Genomic DNA, 18238 nt, shown 5'->3' on the forward strand with positions numbered 1-18238 from the left:
AACACTACTCTTGTATTCATGTATTACTAAATATCATATTGTACTGTTATTTCAATGATTAATTTTGGATTTTTTTTTCAGGTAATGATATGACGGCCCAATGATCATCCCAACATGCAGGTATCATTATCAGCAGCAACATCTTTATCTTTTTTATTTACATGCCATACCTACCCCAAGGATAGCATAATCCATATACTTAAACTTTCATAAAAAATATGCCGGCGATATAGCTCTGAAAATGTAACAGAAAAATATATATATATATAGATTTTATAACCGTGTGGTTCCCGGCACCAATAGAAAAAAATAAAAGGACCACTCCATCTCTTGCCTATGGATGTCGTATAAGGCGACTAAGGATAGGTCTTCTTTTAGGCGACGAGCTAGCAACCTGTCACTATACATATTAATCTCAATTCTATCTTTCAAACAGCTGCCTATCAGTCTCTCAAGACATTTGGCTATAGAAGTGATTGTATGTATGTATAAATGTATGTTTTTTTCACCCACGTAAATGCCTAGGTAAACTATATTAAAACAAAATGTCATCAAAATCGTGTGATTTAGCCGTGAAAACTTTAGACAGACATTTACATACATAACATTACTAAAGACGTCTTATTTTACTAATTTTATAAACTTTTAACACAATTTAAAGACTTTCATAGCGTAAACAACAAAAGACCTTGCTTGTACACAATGAAAGCTTCTAAATCAATTAATTAGTAAATTGCTTAATACTATCGTGATGATCGGAATACTAGTACCTATATTGCTAGATAAAACTGTAATCATCTTAGCGTTGACTCTTGACGTGTGAAGGTGACTTTAATTTGGTAGGTTAATAGCACAGACATGGTTCTAGCTAGACCAAGCGAGTGTATTTTGGGTGACAAAAGGGTGACCAGTGAACTTTTTGAAACTTATAACATTATCACCATAACTGAGCTGAACATTGAGCAATAGTTATTTGTAAATCTTAAACTTAAATTGAAAGAAAGACCATAATCGCTTAAATCTCATTTTTGACTACACATTCACAAGCTAGGTGGGCTTGATTTTCATCTTATTATAGATGATTAGATGAGTTCAAATCCTAATCATACTTAACAGAAAAAAATTCTCATGAAAAGACTAATAAATGTAGATGAAGCAAAATAAATATGCAGGGATCTTGACAAGTCGATGGAGATGTATTTTGAATGAAAGTGATAAATACAATTTTAGGTATAGCTGAATTGACGCTATCTTGCTGTTTCTATGTCTGTGGTCACAAAGCAATCTGTCTGTCTACGTCACCGTATAAAGATTACTTACATTTTGCAACTTTAAATGACACGTCCGCTGCCTGTCACATTTTTTTTTAGTCTGTGTCACACCCGCTACGTGTTCTATTATTTATACATCAAACACCGATCTCTATTTAAAAGTAGATTATTACGAATTGTATTGCTAGACTGAATTTCTACATCGTTCACGGTTTTGCAAATAGGCAAAGCATAGCGTCTTTGCAATAATAAAAAAAACAGTACCCTGCAACATATTTGTCGCGAATTTGACGTATTCACGATTTATTACATTAATCAATTAATTTATTATCACACATAACAGAATACATTAGTATATATAATAAGATAAAAAGAAATTGTAGAATCATAATCCAGGTCGTGTCCCACAGGATTTGTTTACAAAAAAAACAAACGGGGAAAGAGTTCACACAAGTTCTACTCGTTAAAATACATTGTTGCATTGTAGTTGTTTACTTCGACCTGTCTCATGCCTTTAGGAATACTCGTATTCCCCAAACTATAGTTATCATATCACACATGCACAAACTCATTTGTTCATGAACACAAAAACCAGTAACCTAAGTATATCATAAATAATTATATGTATGCCCCAATTTTAGGACGACCTCCGTTCTATTAACGGGACAAACTGGAGAGACAAATATCGGAAAGGAAAGGACTCCAATCCATCCAATCCAAGAGGGTATAATCTGAACAAACAGAGTACAAAAACAGATTGGATTTGGGTACAAAAAATAGATGCGAAAGCAGCTGCAGCAGATGGGTTTTCAGTGATAGCTTTCTTGTTAAAAAGAAACCCAATTCAATTTATATCTCATTCCATTGATTGTTTTATACAATCAACACGAGACGAGCAACTGGCACATTTCTAGCAAAGATTAAGAGAGAAAAAGTGACATTAGTCAAAATCAATCCAGCGAACATAAATAAAATATGCCAGTGTAACCACGATTATGAAGGCAATTTCACAACTACAGGGACCTTGGCTGAGAACTCTATGAAACGAGCCGACTATCCGGTGACTGACTCAGTGACAATAGAGGCTTATCGTCTATCAGCGATCATCAATCACTCGAAATTTATAGCTACTTTATAACCCTTTGTTTTTTTAACGATGGTACTGTGTTTGATAGCAGAAATAGTGAGAGTAAACGCTTGTCAAGGTCTCGTATTGAATTGAGACAAATTGGCTAAGTTATTTTTATTTTTTGTCGTAGTTTTTTTTTTATGAAAAAAGCTTTCATACAATTAAGATCTTTTTCTTATTTAAGCTTATTAATTAATTTTAATAAAAATATTAGTAGATTTTAAAGCACAAAGGTGTGCTAGTGTCGAAAAGTAATCCTTTAGGAAAAATGTGTTCGTTTTCCTTCCCTAACTAAAATAAAACAATACAATAATATAGGTAACTTAGGCTCTAAAAAGCTTATTCAGATTTAGTTTCTACTTACCATTACCGTATTCTATAGTACCAAGACCCTCGCCCACTATTTTATTTTATAAAACGGTAACATACTACATGTATATATGAAGCCTGATTTTATTTATGTCCCAATCCCTTCCTTACTAACATAATAAATGTAAGTAAGTAAGTTTATTTGTTTGTTACTTCTTAACGGGTTAACTACTGAAAATTTTTTCTTAAAATATCATGTATATACTTAAGAGTCTGGAGAAGTACATAGAGTACTTATTATCCCGGTAAAAACTATAGATCCCGTGGGATTTGCGATAAATTGCATTATTTTAAGTGTGGCGCTAAAGTGGTCGCGTTTTGTAGGCGGTGACAATGTCGTCACTTCTTTGTTAAAATGGCGTAAATTTTGTTAGATGGCGCTAAATTCACGCGGGCGATGATCGGGGTAAAAGCTACTTACATAAAACATAGAATCACTTTTCTTTCCGGAGAGCTAAGCAGATACTATCTCATTCCACTTACCACGCATATTTTCCTTCATTCCCTGATTCAACAATTTTAATGACTGTCTTCATATAAAAATACATACTAGCAATACGAGTAAATAAAATCTAAACTACGAAATTTTTACTACTGGTGCTGAAACCATACGGCACCAATAGTAGTAGGAATAACGCGATCGGGATAAATAAGGAGATGATAATACAACTTGAGTCAGTTTCTATTAAGACGTATAAATTATTAACCTGCCACTATTTTGAATCTCAATTTTATCATCAAGCCAAATAGCTGAACGTGGCCTATCAGTCTTTTCAAGACTGTTTGTTCTGTCTAACCCGCAAGGGATGTAGACGTGATTATATGTATGTGTGTACTACGAAATTATAATGTAGAGTGAGACAGTCATTTCACAGAGCACATAAGGCCGGCTCGTTCCGCGCTCTGTGTCTGCGTTCAAAGCTCCGATTGATCAATAACGTTCGAGGTTAAAGCTGTTTACGTATGTTATTACTCCTAATAATGATATGGGGCAACAGTTATTCTTATATTACTACTGCCTGCATCGGACAATTTAGTTTTATGACCATTGATTGGAGAATTTCAACGATATTGTTACAATAATATGTGTATTGCTTTATCCGTGCAGCTCCCTGCACTAATATAAAAAAGGAATAGGACCACTCCATCTCTTTCCCCATGGATGTCGTAGAAGGCGACTGAGGGATAGGCTTGTAAACTTGAGATTCTTGTTTCAGGCGATGGGATTCAATATTTGAATCTTAATTCTATTATTGAGCTTAACAGATGAACGTGGCCTATCAGTCTTTCAAGACTACTGCCTCTGTCTACCACGCAAGGGATATAGATGTAAGCCCATTCCTTAGTCTCAGTTCTGTCATAAGTGACTATATGTATGTAGCACCGGTTATGATTCAAAATGAAAAACATTTTCGTATTCATAATATTGAAGTTAAGTTATACTTTATAGTATGGATTTATAAATCAAGACGCTAATTTGATACCACTTTTTCTGCGATGCGTTAACAAATAACCCAAGGTAATCACGTAACACAACGTGTAACAATGATCAGAGAAATTTATAGCGAAGGCCTATTACAGACAACAATGCGTTCGGTCATTAGGCTTGAGTCAACTTACATTATATCCGGAGGCGAGATGTAAGAGAATGCACGAAAGAGAGTTAGTTTTACATTATAATTTTTTTTACAAATTACACTGATTGAGTTAGCCTCGAAGTAAGTTCGAAACTTGTGTTTCGAGATACTAACTCGACGATACTGTATTTTATATTAAATACTTATATAGATAAACATTCAAGACCCAGGCCAATCAGAAAAGGTTCTTTTCTCATCACGCCCTGGCCGGGATTCGAACCCGCCCAGCCAACACAGTATAGCTGTATAAATTTTGCGTAAAAGCAATCTTTTAACTTTAAGCTGGATAATGTATTTGTATAACTTCTGTGTAAGCGCTTATACAGGTGATATTCAAGCAATTTGGGCACAAAATATCTTGCTTCAATTTGGTTAACAGTTGATTAATAGCCACATAGCAGCTGAATAAATGTACGACACACTGAATATCTTCTGCATAAATTCTGATTTTTCTTTAGTCCAGAAATTATACATCTTTTATACAGTTGATATTTTGTGAGTTTAGATATTCAAATGATATACAAAATTTCGATCTTTGGAGTAGTTTTACAAAGAAATTATTCAAGTAAAAAGTATTTTTTATTGTGACGGGATTAATTTGTGTCACTTAGTTCAAAATATTGTAAATGGTCGCCGATATAAAAAAGCGTAAATGATTTCATACATTTTAAGTAAGTTTAAGGTGAATTATATAAACGCATGGCACTTTACTGTGAATTATCAACATGATCATTATACATTTTTTGAGCGCCTCAAGATAAAGCTACATTTTAAAAAGTAAACAAATGTGAAATAATATTTAAATTAAATGATCTTTACTTTTTGTCAAATTTCAGTCCCAGCAAGTAATGAGAATCAAATTTTGTATAACTGATAATGTTTCCTACTCACTAAACAAAGTGTTTCATAAGATAAATGTTGAGGATTTATAAAAATAGGTTTATGTCGAACGTTAGTTAATGGCGGAAGGCCAATTTGAATTAAAGTGTTTATATCAGTGATTATTTTGCTTATTTTTGCATAATAGTTCACATACTACTACATATCCAGAAATTATTTGGTTTAAAGTACAATAATTATATATTTATCAGCAAAAGGTCTTAAATTACATAAAACAGTATACTTTTATTCAGCTTTTTAGGGTTCTTTTTTATAGAAAATAAACAATTATACTCATTTTCAGCTTGATGGGAATTAATGTAGCTTCATTCCTATTTTTTGGTCTAAATTGACCGGACTGAAAATAAAATGGAGAAATAAACCATCTACGCGAAGACCGACATCCGCGCGGACGGAGTCGCGGGGGAAAGCTAGTAGAAAATAAATCCATGAATATTTGAGGGTGATGGGACCTATACTAATGTAGGTATTTATAGTATTTATAGTACTACTATGAATGACGCTTTGCGTAATATTTAGTTAGACAATTGTTTATATTACCAACTAAAATTGTAGGTAGTTGCAACCAAAAGTTTCGCGCTTGTTACAAAATACACCCAAGAGCACCTAATTATATTTCCATTTAAATCTCTTTTTTAATATCTTTCACACATATGTATGTATTGTCGTTATCTGCACCTAAAGTTGGACCCAGTCTATGTGTTTGAATTTCTAATCCTGATGGTGATGCATAATCATCGTGTACAGAACCCTCTTCAACTGTGCTGGTCGCACTTGGCCCGGGCCCATTGTTGATTTTGTCACAAAATGGTGAAATATCTGGATATAAACATACGATATCTTCAACTAATCAGTTATTTGCTGCTTAAGATACCCACATTTGTAACTGATATTGTTTTAAGTTTAACATAAAGACAATTTTATGCTTATAGCGCTATAAGTTTGGTAAAACAAGGAGTTAATTTTCAATTTTGCAGAAGTTAGCTGTGTAAAGAAGAAAACATCTATATTATTCAGCATCTGAATAAATTAGTACCATTTCTTACACTTTACAGCTTAAAGAAAGTATTAAATACAATTGTACGCTTATAGCGCTATAAGTTTGGTAAAACAAGGAGTTTATTTTCAATTTTGCAGAAGTTAGCTGTGTAAAGAAGAAAATATCTAAATTATTCAGCATCTGAATAAATTAGTAACATTTCGTACACTATACAGCTTAAAAAAAGTATTTCGTCTAATATTCAGCGTTTTGCTGTTTAACTGCTTTGCTTTAAAATGTTATACAGGTCAATGCAAAAATTACAGCTAATGTGCAGATAATAGCTGTTTCAATTACTTTTATTTGAATATCGCTTGTTTAGCAGATACTACTCTTGATTATTATTCAGCTTGAAAAAATACCGCGAACTTTATGCAGAATTTAGTAAGCTTACAACATTATTTTAATTTAAGAACTCTCTAGTTCAAAATTAAGCCATAACGTCAGCTGTAATACATAATTAATAAAGCTTGACACTGCTTATTGTGGTATATTTTCGCTATTATCTGGCTTATGTGTTGGCTGGGCGGGACCTCCGGTGTCACAGACAAGTCAAACATTGAGAATGAATTCGGCATCTGTGGTCGGACGGTTAAGGTGCTCGAATAAAATGCGTGGTCCAGGTTCAAGTCCCGAAAGTCTGAAAATTCCGAAGTTGAGCATATCTAAGCTTTTTTGTAATGTTTTTGGTATGATATTAATATTATTAGCCGTGTGGTTCCTGGCACCAATACAAAAAATAATAGGACCACTCCATCTCCTTCCCATGGATGTCGTAAAAGGCGACTAAGGGATAGGCTTACAAACCTGGGATTCTTTTTTAGGCGATGGGCGAGCTACCTATCACTATTTAAATCTCAATTTAATCATTAAGCCAAATAGCTGAACGTGGCCATTCAGTCTTTTCAAGCCTGTTGGCTCTGTCTACCCCGCAAGGGATATAGATGTATGTATGTATAGTCTTATAATATTTCGAATACTATAGTACTTTGCGATCACGCCATAAGCGGCTCATTTCAGAGTCGCTATAATTAAAGCGTTGCGTAACCCCCTTTCTCTGAGATGTCAATCAACCTTGCTCGTATCCGATTTATGTCCCACCTAGCTTCTGTCCGCGACTTCGTCTGCGTGTTGTTAATTAATATTCACAGAAACAGTACGTTTCCCGATGTGAAAGATAGCCTAAGTGTAAAAGCTTAGAAGTTGAAACGTGATAACACAAACAACAAATAAGACGAAATCATATGTACATCTATAAGAAAGACATACATATAGTTACCTCTATATCCCTTGCGGGGAAGACAGAGCCAACAGTCTTGAAAAGACTGATAGGCCACGTTCAGCTTTTTGGCTTGATGATAAAATTGAGATTCAAATAGTGACAGGTTGTTAGCCCATCGCCTAAAAAAGGGATCGCCCGCAAGGGATATAGACGTGACCATATTTATGTATTTATGTATGTATGTGTACCTAGTTCTAATAAGTTTGTATTTTGTTTGTTTGGTTGTTACTCTTTCGCGCAAAAACTACTGAAAGCATTTTCATAAACCTTTGCAATAATATAACTTAGACATTGGAATAAGTAAACATTTATAGAATTAGGCGGAGGAAGTCGCGTACAACAGCTAGTTTTTCATATATATGAATAACCCTGACTACCTGATTATCATATTCGAATTGAATGTGTGTTGCATTTGGATGACCTAATCGTGAATTCATGAATCAAAACCAAATCTAGAGCGATGTTTATCAGAGATGGATTAATCACCAATGTTTATTTTATAGTTCAATAGAAAAAGTGTAGGACCTCTCCATCTCTTTTCCGTGATTGTCGTAAAAGAAGAATAAAAGATAGCCTCATAAACTTGGGAATTTGGAATTCTTCTTTTAGGCGATGGCCTCGCAACCTGTCAGTTTTTGGCTCTGCCTACCCTGCTGAGGATTATATGTAAGGGTTACATACATTTACACGTACACGTACACGTATTACACGTCTATATCCCTTGCGAAGTAAACAGAGTCAACAGTCACAAAAAGACTGAAAGACCACGTTGAACTGTATAGCTTAATGATGGGATTCTAATAGTGACAGGTTGCTAGCCCGTCACCTTCAAGAGGAATCCCCATTTATGACATTCATGGGAAAGATGTGCAGTGGTCCTATTCTAAAATGCTGGAAACCACACGGCAAGGGGTTGAAATGATTCATTTATATTAATAGCGGAATAGAAACAGCTATCACCAAATGTTTTATTCTAGAATTGCGTTGTAAGATAAATCAATAACAAGGCGAATCAGTAAAGTTAATATTAATTATTAAAAAAAAAGTGTTTTATTGACTCTTTTCAACAACACATTATGTACATACATCGTTCATATAAAAGGTGTTAATAAATTTTCTAAGCGGGTCCAACGCTCAGCCATCCACCATCAAACTAACAATAAGAACATTATGAACCGACCGAAGACGGAACCTGGGTCTCTGGCAAGCACACTTCCAATCCGCCAAACTGGCTTTCGAACGTGCCGAGCTTGTTATATTAGTTTGTCTGTTTATCAATACCACCGTAACACGTAACACTGTAAACTTGAACTATCGCGATCATAATGCGTGATACAACAAATTAAATGATAAACATTTACCGGCCAGAGATAAAGGCATTTACAGTCAAGCATATCAGCTTACCTAAACAGCAGTTGCAGTTGACTGTACAAACAAACATACATACATAATCACGTCTGTACCCCTTGCGGGGTAGACAGAGCCAATAGTCTTGAAAAGGCCACATTCAGCTGTTTGGCTTAATGATAGAATCGAGATTCAAATAGTGAAATGTGTTTGTCTACGCCTAAAAGAAGAATTCCATGTTTATAATCCTATCCCTTGGTCGCCTTTTACGACACCAATGGGAAAGAGATGAAGTTGACTGTACGAGAAGATAACCATATCCAAGATACTGTATCTCACACTAATAAAGTTGTTGAGTTGGAAATTTAGTTCAAGATTTAACTCTTACTAGAGTACGCCCGCGTAAACCCAAATTCCGTTCATTTCAAATTCAAACAATCATTAAGTGATATGAAGTGTCCTATAATAATGAATAAAAGTTTTGAATTTGAATTGCCATTCTGCGCTCATTTAGCGTGTTTTATCTCTATACACACACTGTTCTAGTACCTAGTAGAGCACACGATCTGACAATGTTCATTAATGCGTTTCTAATGTGAAGTGAGCAATGTATGTATGTAATGCGAGATTTTGAGATACGACGCTGAAACGACGGCTGAACTACATACATTTTTGTTTGTGTTGCAATTATTATGTCGTTCGACGGTGAATAGTTATTCTATTGAACAGTAAAATATTAAGTTGTTACTATGTTACTTATATGTTGTGACAATACTGTGACAGTAACAGAGTAGCGTTAACTTTATATACACGACTAGCTGTGTAGTCTCAGCGACTTAGTCCGCGTGGAATAGTTATTTTGGGCATCATTGAAGCCCTCAAGGATGAAAATTTTCCCCGTTTTGTTTTCACATGTTCCATTATTTCTTTGCTCCTTATAGTTGCATCGTGATGTTATATAGCTTTAAGCCTTCCTCGATAAATGGCCTATTCAACGCAAAAAGAAGTTTTCAATTCGAACCAGTAGTTCCTGAGATAAGCGCGTTCAAAGAAACAAACAAACTCTTCAGTTTTATAATATTAGTATAGATAGGCTAATAAAAATAAATCTTACATATATTCCATACCTACGTAAGATTCAAGTCAGTCTGACCAATAACAGCCGAGCTTTTATTTTCACCCTTCTATAAAATACGACAAGACACGGAGAAAGTCATAGAGTACCTAAATTTTACGCTGATAAAGACCTTAAAGTCATAAAATTTCTTAAAAAATTAATAATTTATCCGTTTACGATGCCGATAAAGCCCTCAGTCATAAAATTTCTTAAAAAAATAATAAATTATCCGTTTACGTCGCTGACACGTTTCGCTGAATACAGTATAGAATTGCAATAATATCAATAGGTTAGAAATTATCGGAGTGTATCAAGGTGTCAGTTGCAATACACCTTCACACTCAATCGGAGCTATTTATAAGGCAACTTCTTATAAAATGTATCCATCCGTGAAACATTATTACTCGATTCCTGTATAGTTGTGTCTTTTTAGAAAATCCGTTTTATTGTATTAGTAATGTGCCGTGTGGTTGCCGGTACCATAAGAAAAAAGAATAGGGTAATGTTCGAGATATTCACAATTTAGTAAAATATATAAATGTTTGCGAGGTTTAAGAACGCGGCGATCGATTACTGATATAACATACAATCACGTCTATAGCCCTTGCGGAGAAAACAGAGCCAACAGTCTTAAAAAAGACTGATAGACCACGTTCAGCTGTTGATTGGCTAAATAAAAGAAACGCGATTTAAATAGTGACAGGTTGTTAGCCTATCGCCTAAAAGAAGAATCCTAACTCCTAAGTTTATAAGCCTACCCCTTAGTTACCTTTTACGACATTCAATGGGAAAGAGATGGAGTGGTCCTATTCTTTTTTCTATTAGTGCCGGGAACCACACGGCACTTGTTGTTTATAAAAGAAAAATCGCCATTACTCATTCCTCAGTCTGCTGACCAATTTTACACATCACCGCTGATACTATCGATATTCGATTCATTGATAAGGTTAAGGCACTTGCTTTGTTTCAATTTAATTCCTAGTTAGTACAGAACAACATTTATATAGCACCGTGGACCGCTACTTGTCAAACTTGATCACATAAGTTGCATCGAAATCAAGCATACATACATAAAGACACGTCTATATCCCTTGCGGGGTAGACAGAGCCGACAGTCTTGAAAAGGCCTTGTTCAGCTATTTGGCTTGATGATAGAATTAAGATTCATTCAAGCACCAGTGTGAAATGACCTTTATCTGGTACACGCATAGAAAGTTATTATTATAATTTACAAATCATTTTGGTATCTTCTGTATTACATCTACGTTTTATTATGAAACGTACTTATTAATAAGAATATTATGTAATAGTGATAAACAGATATTTATCGCCGGGTCGCCATAGAGTTGTGGGTTAAATACTTATGTTGGTTGTTCAGATATAGTTTTCTCATAAAGTATGAAATATTTTTCCAAAATTTTATAGTCAACTGCCTGCCATCCTTAAGAATATCATTTTGGTACATAGGCGGAGTAGGATTTGAACCAGTGCATTATGTTTTTAGTCAGGTACCTTACCCTTTCGACTCCACTCACAACTGACCACTCTTGCAACAGCATGACACATCCATTCATGCACACAGTTTTAATCTTTTACATAATCGTATCGTAATCTATATAAGTACCTACCTAAAAGGAGAGAGTATGACTGACTAATTGACTGATATCAACGCATAGACAAAACCGCTGAATTAATTATTTGAAATTTGTCTATTAGATTACTTGTGTGCTGTAGGGGTACACTAAGTTTCATTGGGCGGAAAAATACGGGATTTTCGTTTTACGCGGGTGAAGTCGCGGGCTTACTTCAGTTATAAATACTTATACCGTATCTAAATTATCATCTTCTTTTAGGATTCTTCTTTTAGGCGATGGACAAGCAACCTGTCACTATTTGAATCTCAATTCCATCTTAAAGCCAAATAGCTGAACATCGCCTATGAGTCTTTTTCAGTCACGACTGTTGGCTCTGTCAACCCCGCATGGGATATAGACGTGATTATATGTATGTATATATGTGTGCTAAATTATCCATGATGCACTTTATGGCAACACTAACATTACTTTGTAAGCAAAACAGTTTAAAAAATTCCTAACCAGTCTGTAGTATTTGTCAAGAATTCTCCTCTGAAGGTGACATGCTCATGTCAGTAATTGGACCAGTTCACTGATTTAATTAACAATATTTACAATGGCACGGTAGCTACGGTAAAAAATGGCGAATTTTTCACATGGGAATGGTTAGTGTCACACAGTCCTGATACGCGCCAAATTGAGGCATACCTTATCTATGATTTCTTTTTTTTTTTGTTTCCATGTTTGTATGGTAGCGAAGACAAAGTTTCATTATTCTTAGAAAATATCCCTTATCTCTTTTTTTTTAAATCTATCTGTTACAGAATTTACCCTATGTAGAATCTGTCTCATATTATAGAACTAGCGACCCGCCCGGCTTGATCATAGACTGATATAGAGGTGTCTAATGTTAAATCTGCCGAACAAGCCTATGTCTTGCCTTTCTTTACACTTTCCTGTCATGGACTGCTGGAAGAAATTTCTCTAACAATAAGTAGTGCCCTTGTACTGAATTTCTGTTTAAGTTTCATTCTTATATTCCTTGATGTACATAAATATACATAGATATAAAAAGACTTTCTTTTAAGTAGATTTTATTGCGCATTGACGACTAAACGAAAATATACGTTTTTCTATGAATCGCAATTCCAACATTAACCCATACGGTGAAACCTAGCCGAATGTGGTAGAAGGAGCTAATACACAGATAAGAGTCGTAGTCATTCCAGGCTATTGGATCTGTCTATCCATTACAGGGAAATGGTTCATGCCATACATTGTAAGAGATAGGATCCAATTCAATCGAGAAAATGTAGGTACCTACCATATTTTTCCTAATTATTTAAAGACTGTTAGGTCTGTCTAACCCGTAAGGGATAACGACGTGATGATTTTATATATGTATGTATTATTTTATACTTACATACATAAATATAGTAACGTCTATATCCCTCGCTAGGCAGACAGAGCAAGCTATCTTAAATTTTATTATTGTTAAAATGTTGGAGCAATATCACTTACCTTATAACTTTACCTTACATGTATTGTGAAGTACTTGCAACACGCCAAATGGCCACTAAGAAAAATTATTAACTTTACCTCTACGTAATTTAAAAATAAAACAATTGACGGTTTCCAAGCCATTTGTCACCGTCAGTAGTGAAGAGGAATAACTAGATAACTTTATGTAGAGTGCGCATCAAGAGAATGAAATAAAACTTTAAGGTTTATTGGTTGTGAAAGTAAAATATTTCTAGAAAACAGGCGATAGGATTTCTCTGAAATATGAATTGGGAATTCCTACAGGAACGGCCACTGATACCAAAAAAACGACCAAACAAAAAGTTTTTTACTGAAATTTTCTTTACACAAACGAATTTTGTGCAGTTTTCACTATAATTAAGACAATAAATAATTAATTGAATACTGTTTTTTGTCTTTTAACATAAAAAATCCAGAAGGTAACCGTGCGTACAAAGAAGTAGGTTTTTTTTCAAAAGACAAAGTGAAAGTAATTAAATTAAATCGCCGATTATACATAACTAAGTATACAAACTAAGTGTACATACAAACATAATATTACGCCTTTTTCCCGGAGGGGTAGACAGAGACTACATCCTTCCACTTGCCACGATCTCCGCATACTTCCTTCGCTTCATCATTTATAACCCTCTTCATGCAAGCTCGGCGGTTTCGGGTACTCTTGACCTGACCCATAACTAAGTATAATATTTGATATTAATTTAGGTCATAGGTTTTAAGGCCAGTGATAGACGCGTGAATAGTGTGTACCACAAGACGACGCGCTCTTGTTAAAATACTTACTCTGTGACAGTCATAGAGAGGCACTTATTACACTTATGGGGGCCCAATGCGACTTTCCCTTCCGCATACTGGCGTAAAGGTAAATTATTATACCTATTTATTTGCCAGTGATTAGGTAGTTAAAAAAAGCTGCTAGTTTTGGCAATCGGATGCGTTGGTGAATGTTATGGTCACCATGTGTCTTTCCACTAAGCAAATTTTGGAATCTTTTGAAGAAACGCTTTGAAAGAATTTGAGTGCCGTACTTAGTACCAACCAAGTGAAATAACTATTAAGATATTTTTTTTAAAGTGCCGTGTGGTTCCTGGCACCAAAAGAAAAAAGGAATAGGACTCTGGTATCTGGTATCTATCTTTGGTGAGTTTATCAAAGATAGATACCAGAGATAGACTTGTTTATACGATCTTATGAATTTAGTGTACCTTAATCATTTTAACAGCCGTGGGCAAAATCTGGACTTCGACTTATCCAGAATTTGGTGTGATATGGAATTATGGGGAAGGCATTATACTCAAAGAATAGAAAATATCCGTGAACAAGAACATAATTATGCTTACACTAAGATAAATAGTTAAGAACATGATGAATACCTAGTTAGAAGGTCATGTTTAGCTGGTAAGACTGCCGCGCCAAAATGTGAAAAAACGCCAAAGTTCAAGATTGATTTTGTAAATAATTCGTGACGTGGTAACAAAATACTTACTTTCGCATATGTAAAATTAGGATAGATTATACCTCTTTCCCTGAGGGGTAGTTAAATAAGATATAGCTCTATAATAAATCAGCGTTAGTATTTACGGAAGGAATTATGGTCTCCTTATTTCTTCAGAGTTTCTTTACACCTAAACTGCATTCTTAACACCTCAGAGATGTTACACCTCTTGCATTGCGATGTTGCTGAATTGCAAAAAAACCGCTTATTGTTTCCATCTTTTTCATCTTACATAAGGAGGTGTAATGTAACAGATATTCGCAGGGTATGTAACATAATAAGAGCTTGAAAGAAGACATTATATCGCCTTATTTATTGTGATAGCATTTATCGATATGTTTAGGGTGTCCGCGATAGATCGACTGGTAAATTTTTTGATTTGAAATCTTATTCTTATATTATAAAGCTGGAAGAGTTTGTTTGTTTGACCGCGCTAATCTCAGGAACTACTGGTACGAATTGAAAAATTATTTTCGCATTGAATAGAACATTTATCGAGGATACATATATAGCTTTAAGCTATATAACATCACGCTGCAACTTTAAGGAGCAAAGAAATAATGGAATATGTGATAAAAACGGGGAAAATTTTTCATCCTTGAGGGCTTCAATGATGCCCAAAATAAATATTCCACGCGGACGAAGTCGCGGGCACAGCTGGTAGATCATAAATACGAGTAGATACTTACTCTGTGTTATGGATTCGTTTTGCCCGGTAGATCCGCAGCTCTCCTTGCTCACTGTCTTATCTTTGCATCGTTAGATTCATACATTCATATCATCTAAGGAGACTTAGGTCTGTCCATTTGATAACGATCCTGGACTATATAATTCTGGTAACTACCCAAATTGATTCCCGTCTGACTTCCATTGTATCATGGATACGCATTCAGTTTCCAAAATGTGTAGATTTCCAAACAATGTTTTCCTTTATCGTCAGAGCATCCATTAGAGTTATGAGCAATCAAACTACTTAGATCTTATCTTTACCAATGGCTTCATTTTATTTTCATACCCTATACCTTAAAAATGCCTATTATATTATTTGGCCTAAACTAAATCTAACGCGGCGCACGCGCAACGCTCACGTATTTGGTTTCTATTGCTATATTGCATAACTAAGTACACGTTAGGCACATTTTCACTATGGGCCACTTAACCAATGTCATGTACGCATATTGCTGCCATATAGTACCTACTTCAGAGTTGTATTTAAATAATTGAAATCGGAAAAATGTAAAACAAAGTTTCTCCAATTCTATGACTAAAATTTTTAGATATCTATACGTTTCCAAAACTGGATGTGGAAACCAAGATCCAATAGGTTAAGTTCCGATAGAATGCGGAGGTCAGATCACTTCGTGTGACCCCTAAAATCTTGACTTACCCAATCCTGGTTCGGGGATAGCCCACCCCCGTGTTCCTCTCCAGAGAGGTGAAGACGCTACTGCTTCTTTATTTTCAATAAATTTTAAACTTAAACGTTAAGTGAGGGTAAAGTATCAGATGGTATAACATTTTATTATTATCAAAAGTTTGCCCATTGAGAAAGCAATATTATTAACATTGACTAAACCAGTTTTATTGAGCGTTATTCGCACATTTGTTTACAAAACCAAAATAGAAAACTTCTCAAGGACTATTTTACTATTTATCGAATAAACCGGTTATTATTTTCAAGTTTCGTGGACGTAAATGGTTATTTTTCTTTGTTGCAGGGAGCAGTATATATTTAACGTGTTTGAAGTCATCGTCAGCACGTTAGAAACAAAGCTCCAAAGAATAGAGAACTTGGACAAAGCCGTCGAACATCTGATGAGGAGGGTAGAAGCTCTTGACTCAAGAGTAAATGACAATATCCACAAGACGGACGCAATCATCTCGAAACTAGGCAACCTGGACTTTAAACTGTTCAGCCACTTAAGCGATGATGATGAAAGTTACACGGAACACACAACAAGAAGGCAAAAAGAAAAAAGAATAAGCATAAGTAATTCACAATTACTCGACATGAAATTAGAATCGCTCGACCAAAAAGTATCCGACATCGATTCTAAACTAGTAGGACTTAAAAACCAAATAGATAATAACTTTTTGCCGGTAGATGATATCAATGCCGAGGCGAGTGAAAAGAAACCTATCAATCTGAATGTGATAGAGATCGCGAAAGGTCTAAACTCGGAGGTTGTGAATGAAATTACGAAAGAAGTGGACCAGTTGCGGACGTCAATGTCGACTGTAGATCGTAAACTACAGTTCCACATTAATCTGGTTTCCGAAAACCTAGGCAAAGTTCTGTACATGATGGCAGATGTTCACGCTGCTATCGTGGAACCCGAGTCAGCTTCGATTAATGTCAATTCAATATTCAAAAACAGAACGACTACAAGCACGCAATCACCAGTTTCCAAAGCTAGCAAAATAGATACGCTCGTTAACAAAATCATCCCTATGATGAGCGTTTCAGAGAAAATGGACGAGGTCTGGGACGTGGTAGTCGGCACGAAGAGCTCTGTAGACGACTTAGTGCCGAAATCAGACGAGTTACTCACACAAACCCAACGCCAAGAGCGCGCCATTGGGCAAATCCACAACGACTTGAGAGTGAAGACGAATTTGATCATTGAGAATCTGGACATGGTAGAAAAGAGATTGAAGAAGCAAGAGGACGACGTGGCGACGCTAGCGCAGCGGCCGGTGCCGGCGGAGCTGCTGCTCGACCCCACGATTGATAGACTAGTGGAGTATGCGCCGAATCGTTACCGAGTGGACGAGCCGTCAACAGAACCCAGTACTAGCACAGCCGCAGCTACTACAGTACCACCATCTTCGACATTCAGCAACAGGTGACATCTTTCTTTATGAATTTTGCCTTTGCGACTGTTATTTTTTTTTTGTTTGCAAGCGTTGCTGTTGCGACTATCCCACTCCATTACCACCCATGACGCTGCCGAACTTTATACGAGCCAAATCATGGGAGGATGCTCTGCTGTCGCGTTTGCTTTCCTCTAACAGCGTACTCTTTCATAATCCTACGGAATCTCTTTAACTCTGTTGCACTGTGCGATTTTTATTATCATAGTTGTTAGTGATAAGGTTAGGTGTGTAAGGAGACTAATGGTTGTGTCGCACGCAGTCCGAGCGGGTCGAGCTCGAGCGCGACCGTAACAGTGACCCCGAGTGGCGGAGCCCCGACCAGCCCCCGGCCCGCCAGTCGCAAGGGCGGCATCATCTTCCCAAGCGTCAAGAACAAACCCATCGTCGGCAACAACACATTCGCCTCAGAAATCGTCGCCAACTATAAAGATGTGAAAGTGAGTTGTTGAACATGTTACTTTAACACCACCCTAAAACTCATTAAAACCTGCTCCAATTATTATTTATTGCTATAATGTCAAATTGTATTGCAATTTATGTGAGTGATAATCGTTTTCCCCGCTCGCCGTATAAGGCGGCGTGAGTCGTAAAAAATAACATAATTTATAGTTATCTGCGAACCTGTCGATCAAGCGAATTTGCATTGAATTACATATGCT

General features: G+C 35.8%; 1 protein-coding gene across 1 annotated transcript in view; it reads left to right on the top strand.

Moving 5' to 3' along the window:
- The window catches only part of LOC106130524 (angiopoietin-related protein 2), a 102321-nt gene that overhangs the window by 68085 nt on the left and 15998 nt on the right, over positions 1-18238 (top strand). Inside the window, exons 2-3 of the mRNA XM_060953418.1 lie at positions 16421-17548; positions 17839-18016. Of these exons, the coding sequence (XP_060809401.1) occupies positions 16421-17548; positions 17839-18016 (1306 nt within the window). The remainder of the gene's footprint in view (positions 1-16420; positions 17549-17838; positions 18017-18238) is intronic.

The sequence above is a fragment of the Amyelois transitella genome, chromosome Z (genome assembly GCF_032362555.1).
Source record: "Amyelois transitella isolate CPQ chromosome Z, ilAmyTran1.1, whole genome shotgun sequence".
Taxonomy (NCBI): Eukaryota; Metazoa; Arthropoda; class Insecta; order Lepidoptera; family Pyralidae; genus Amyelois; species Amyelois transitella.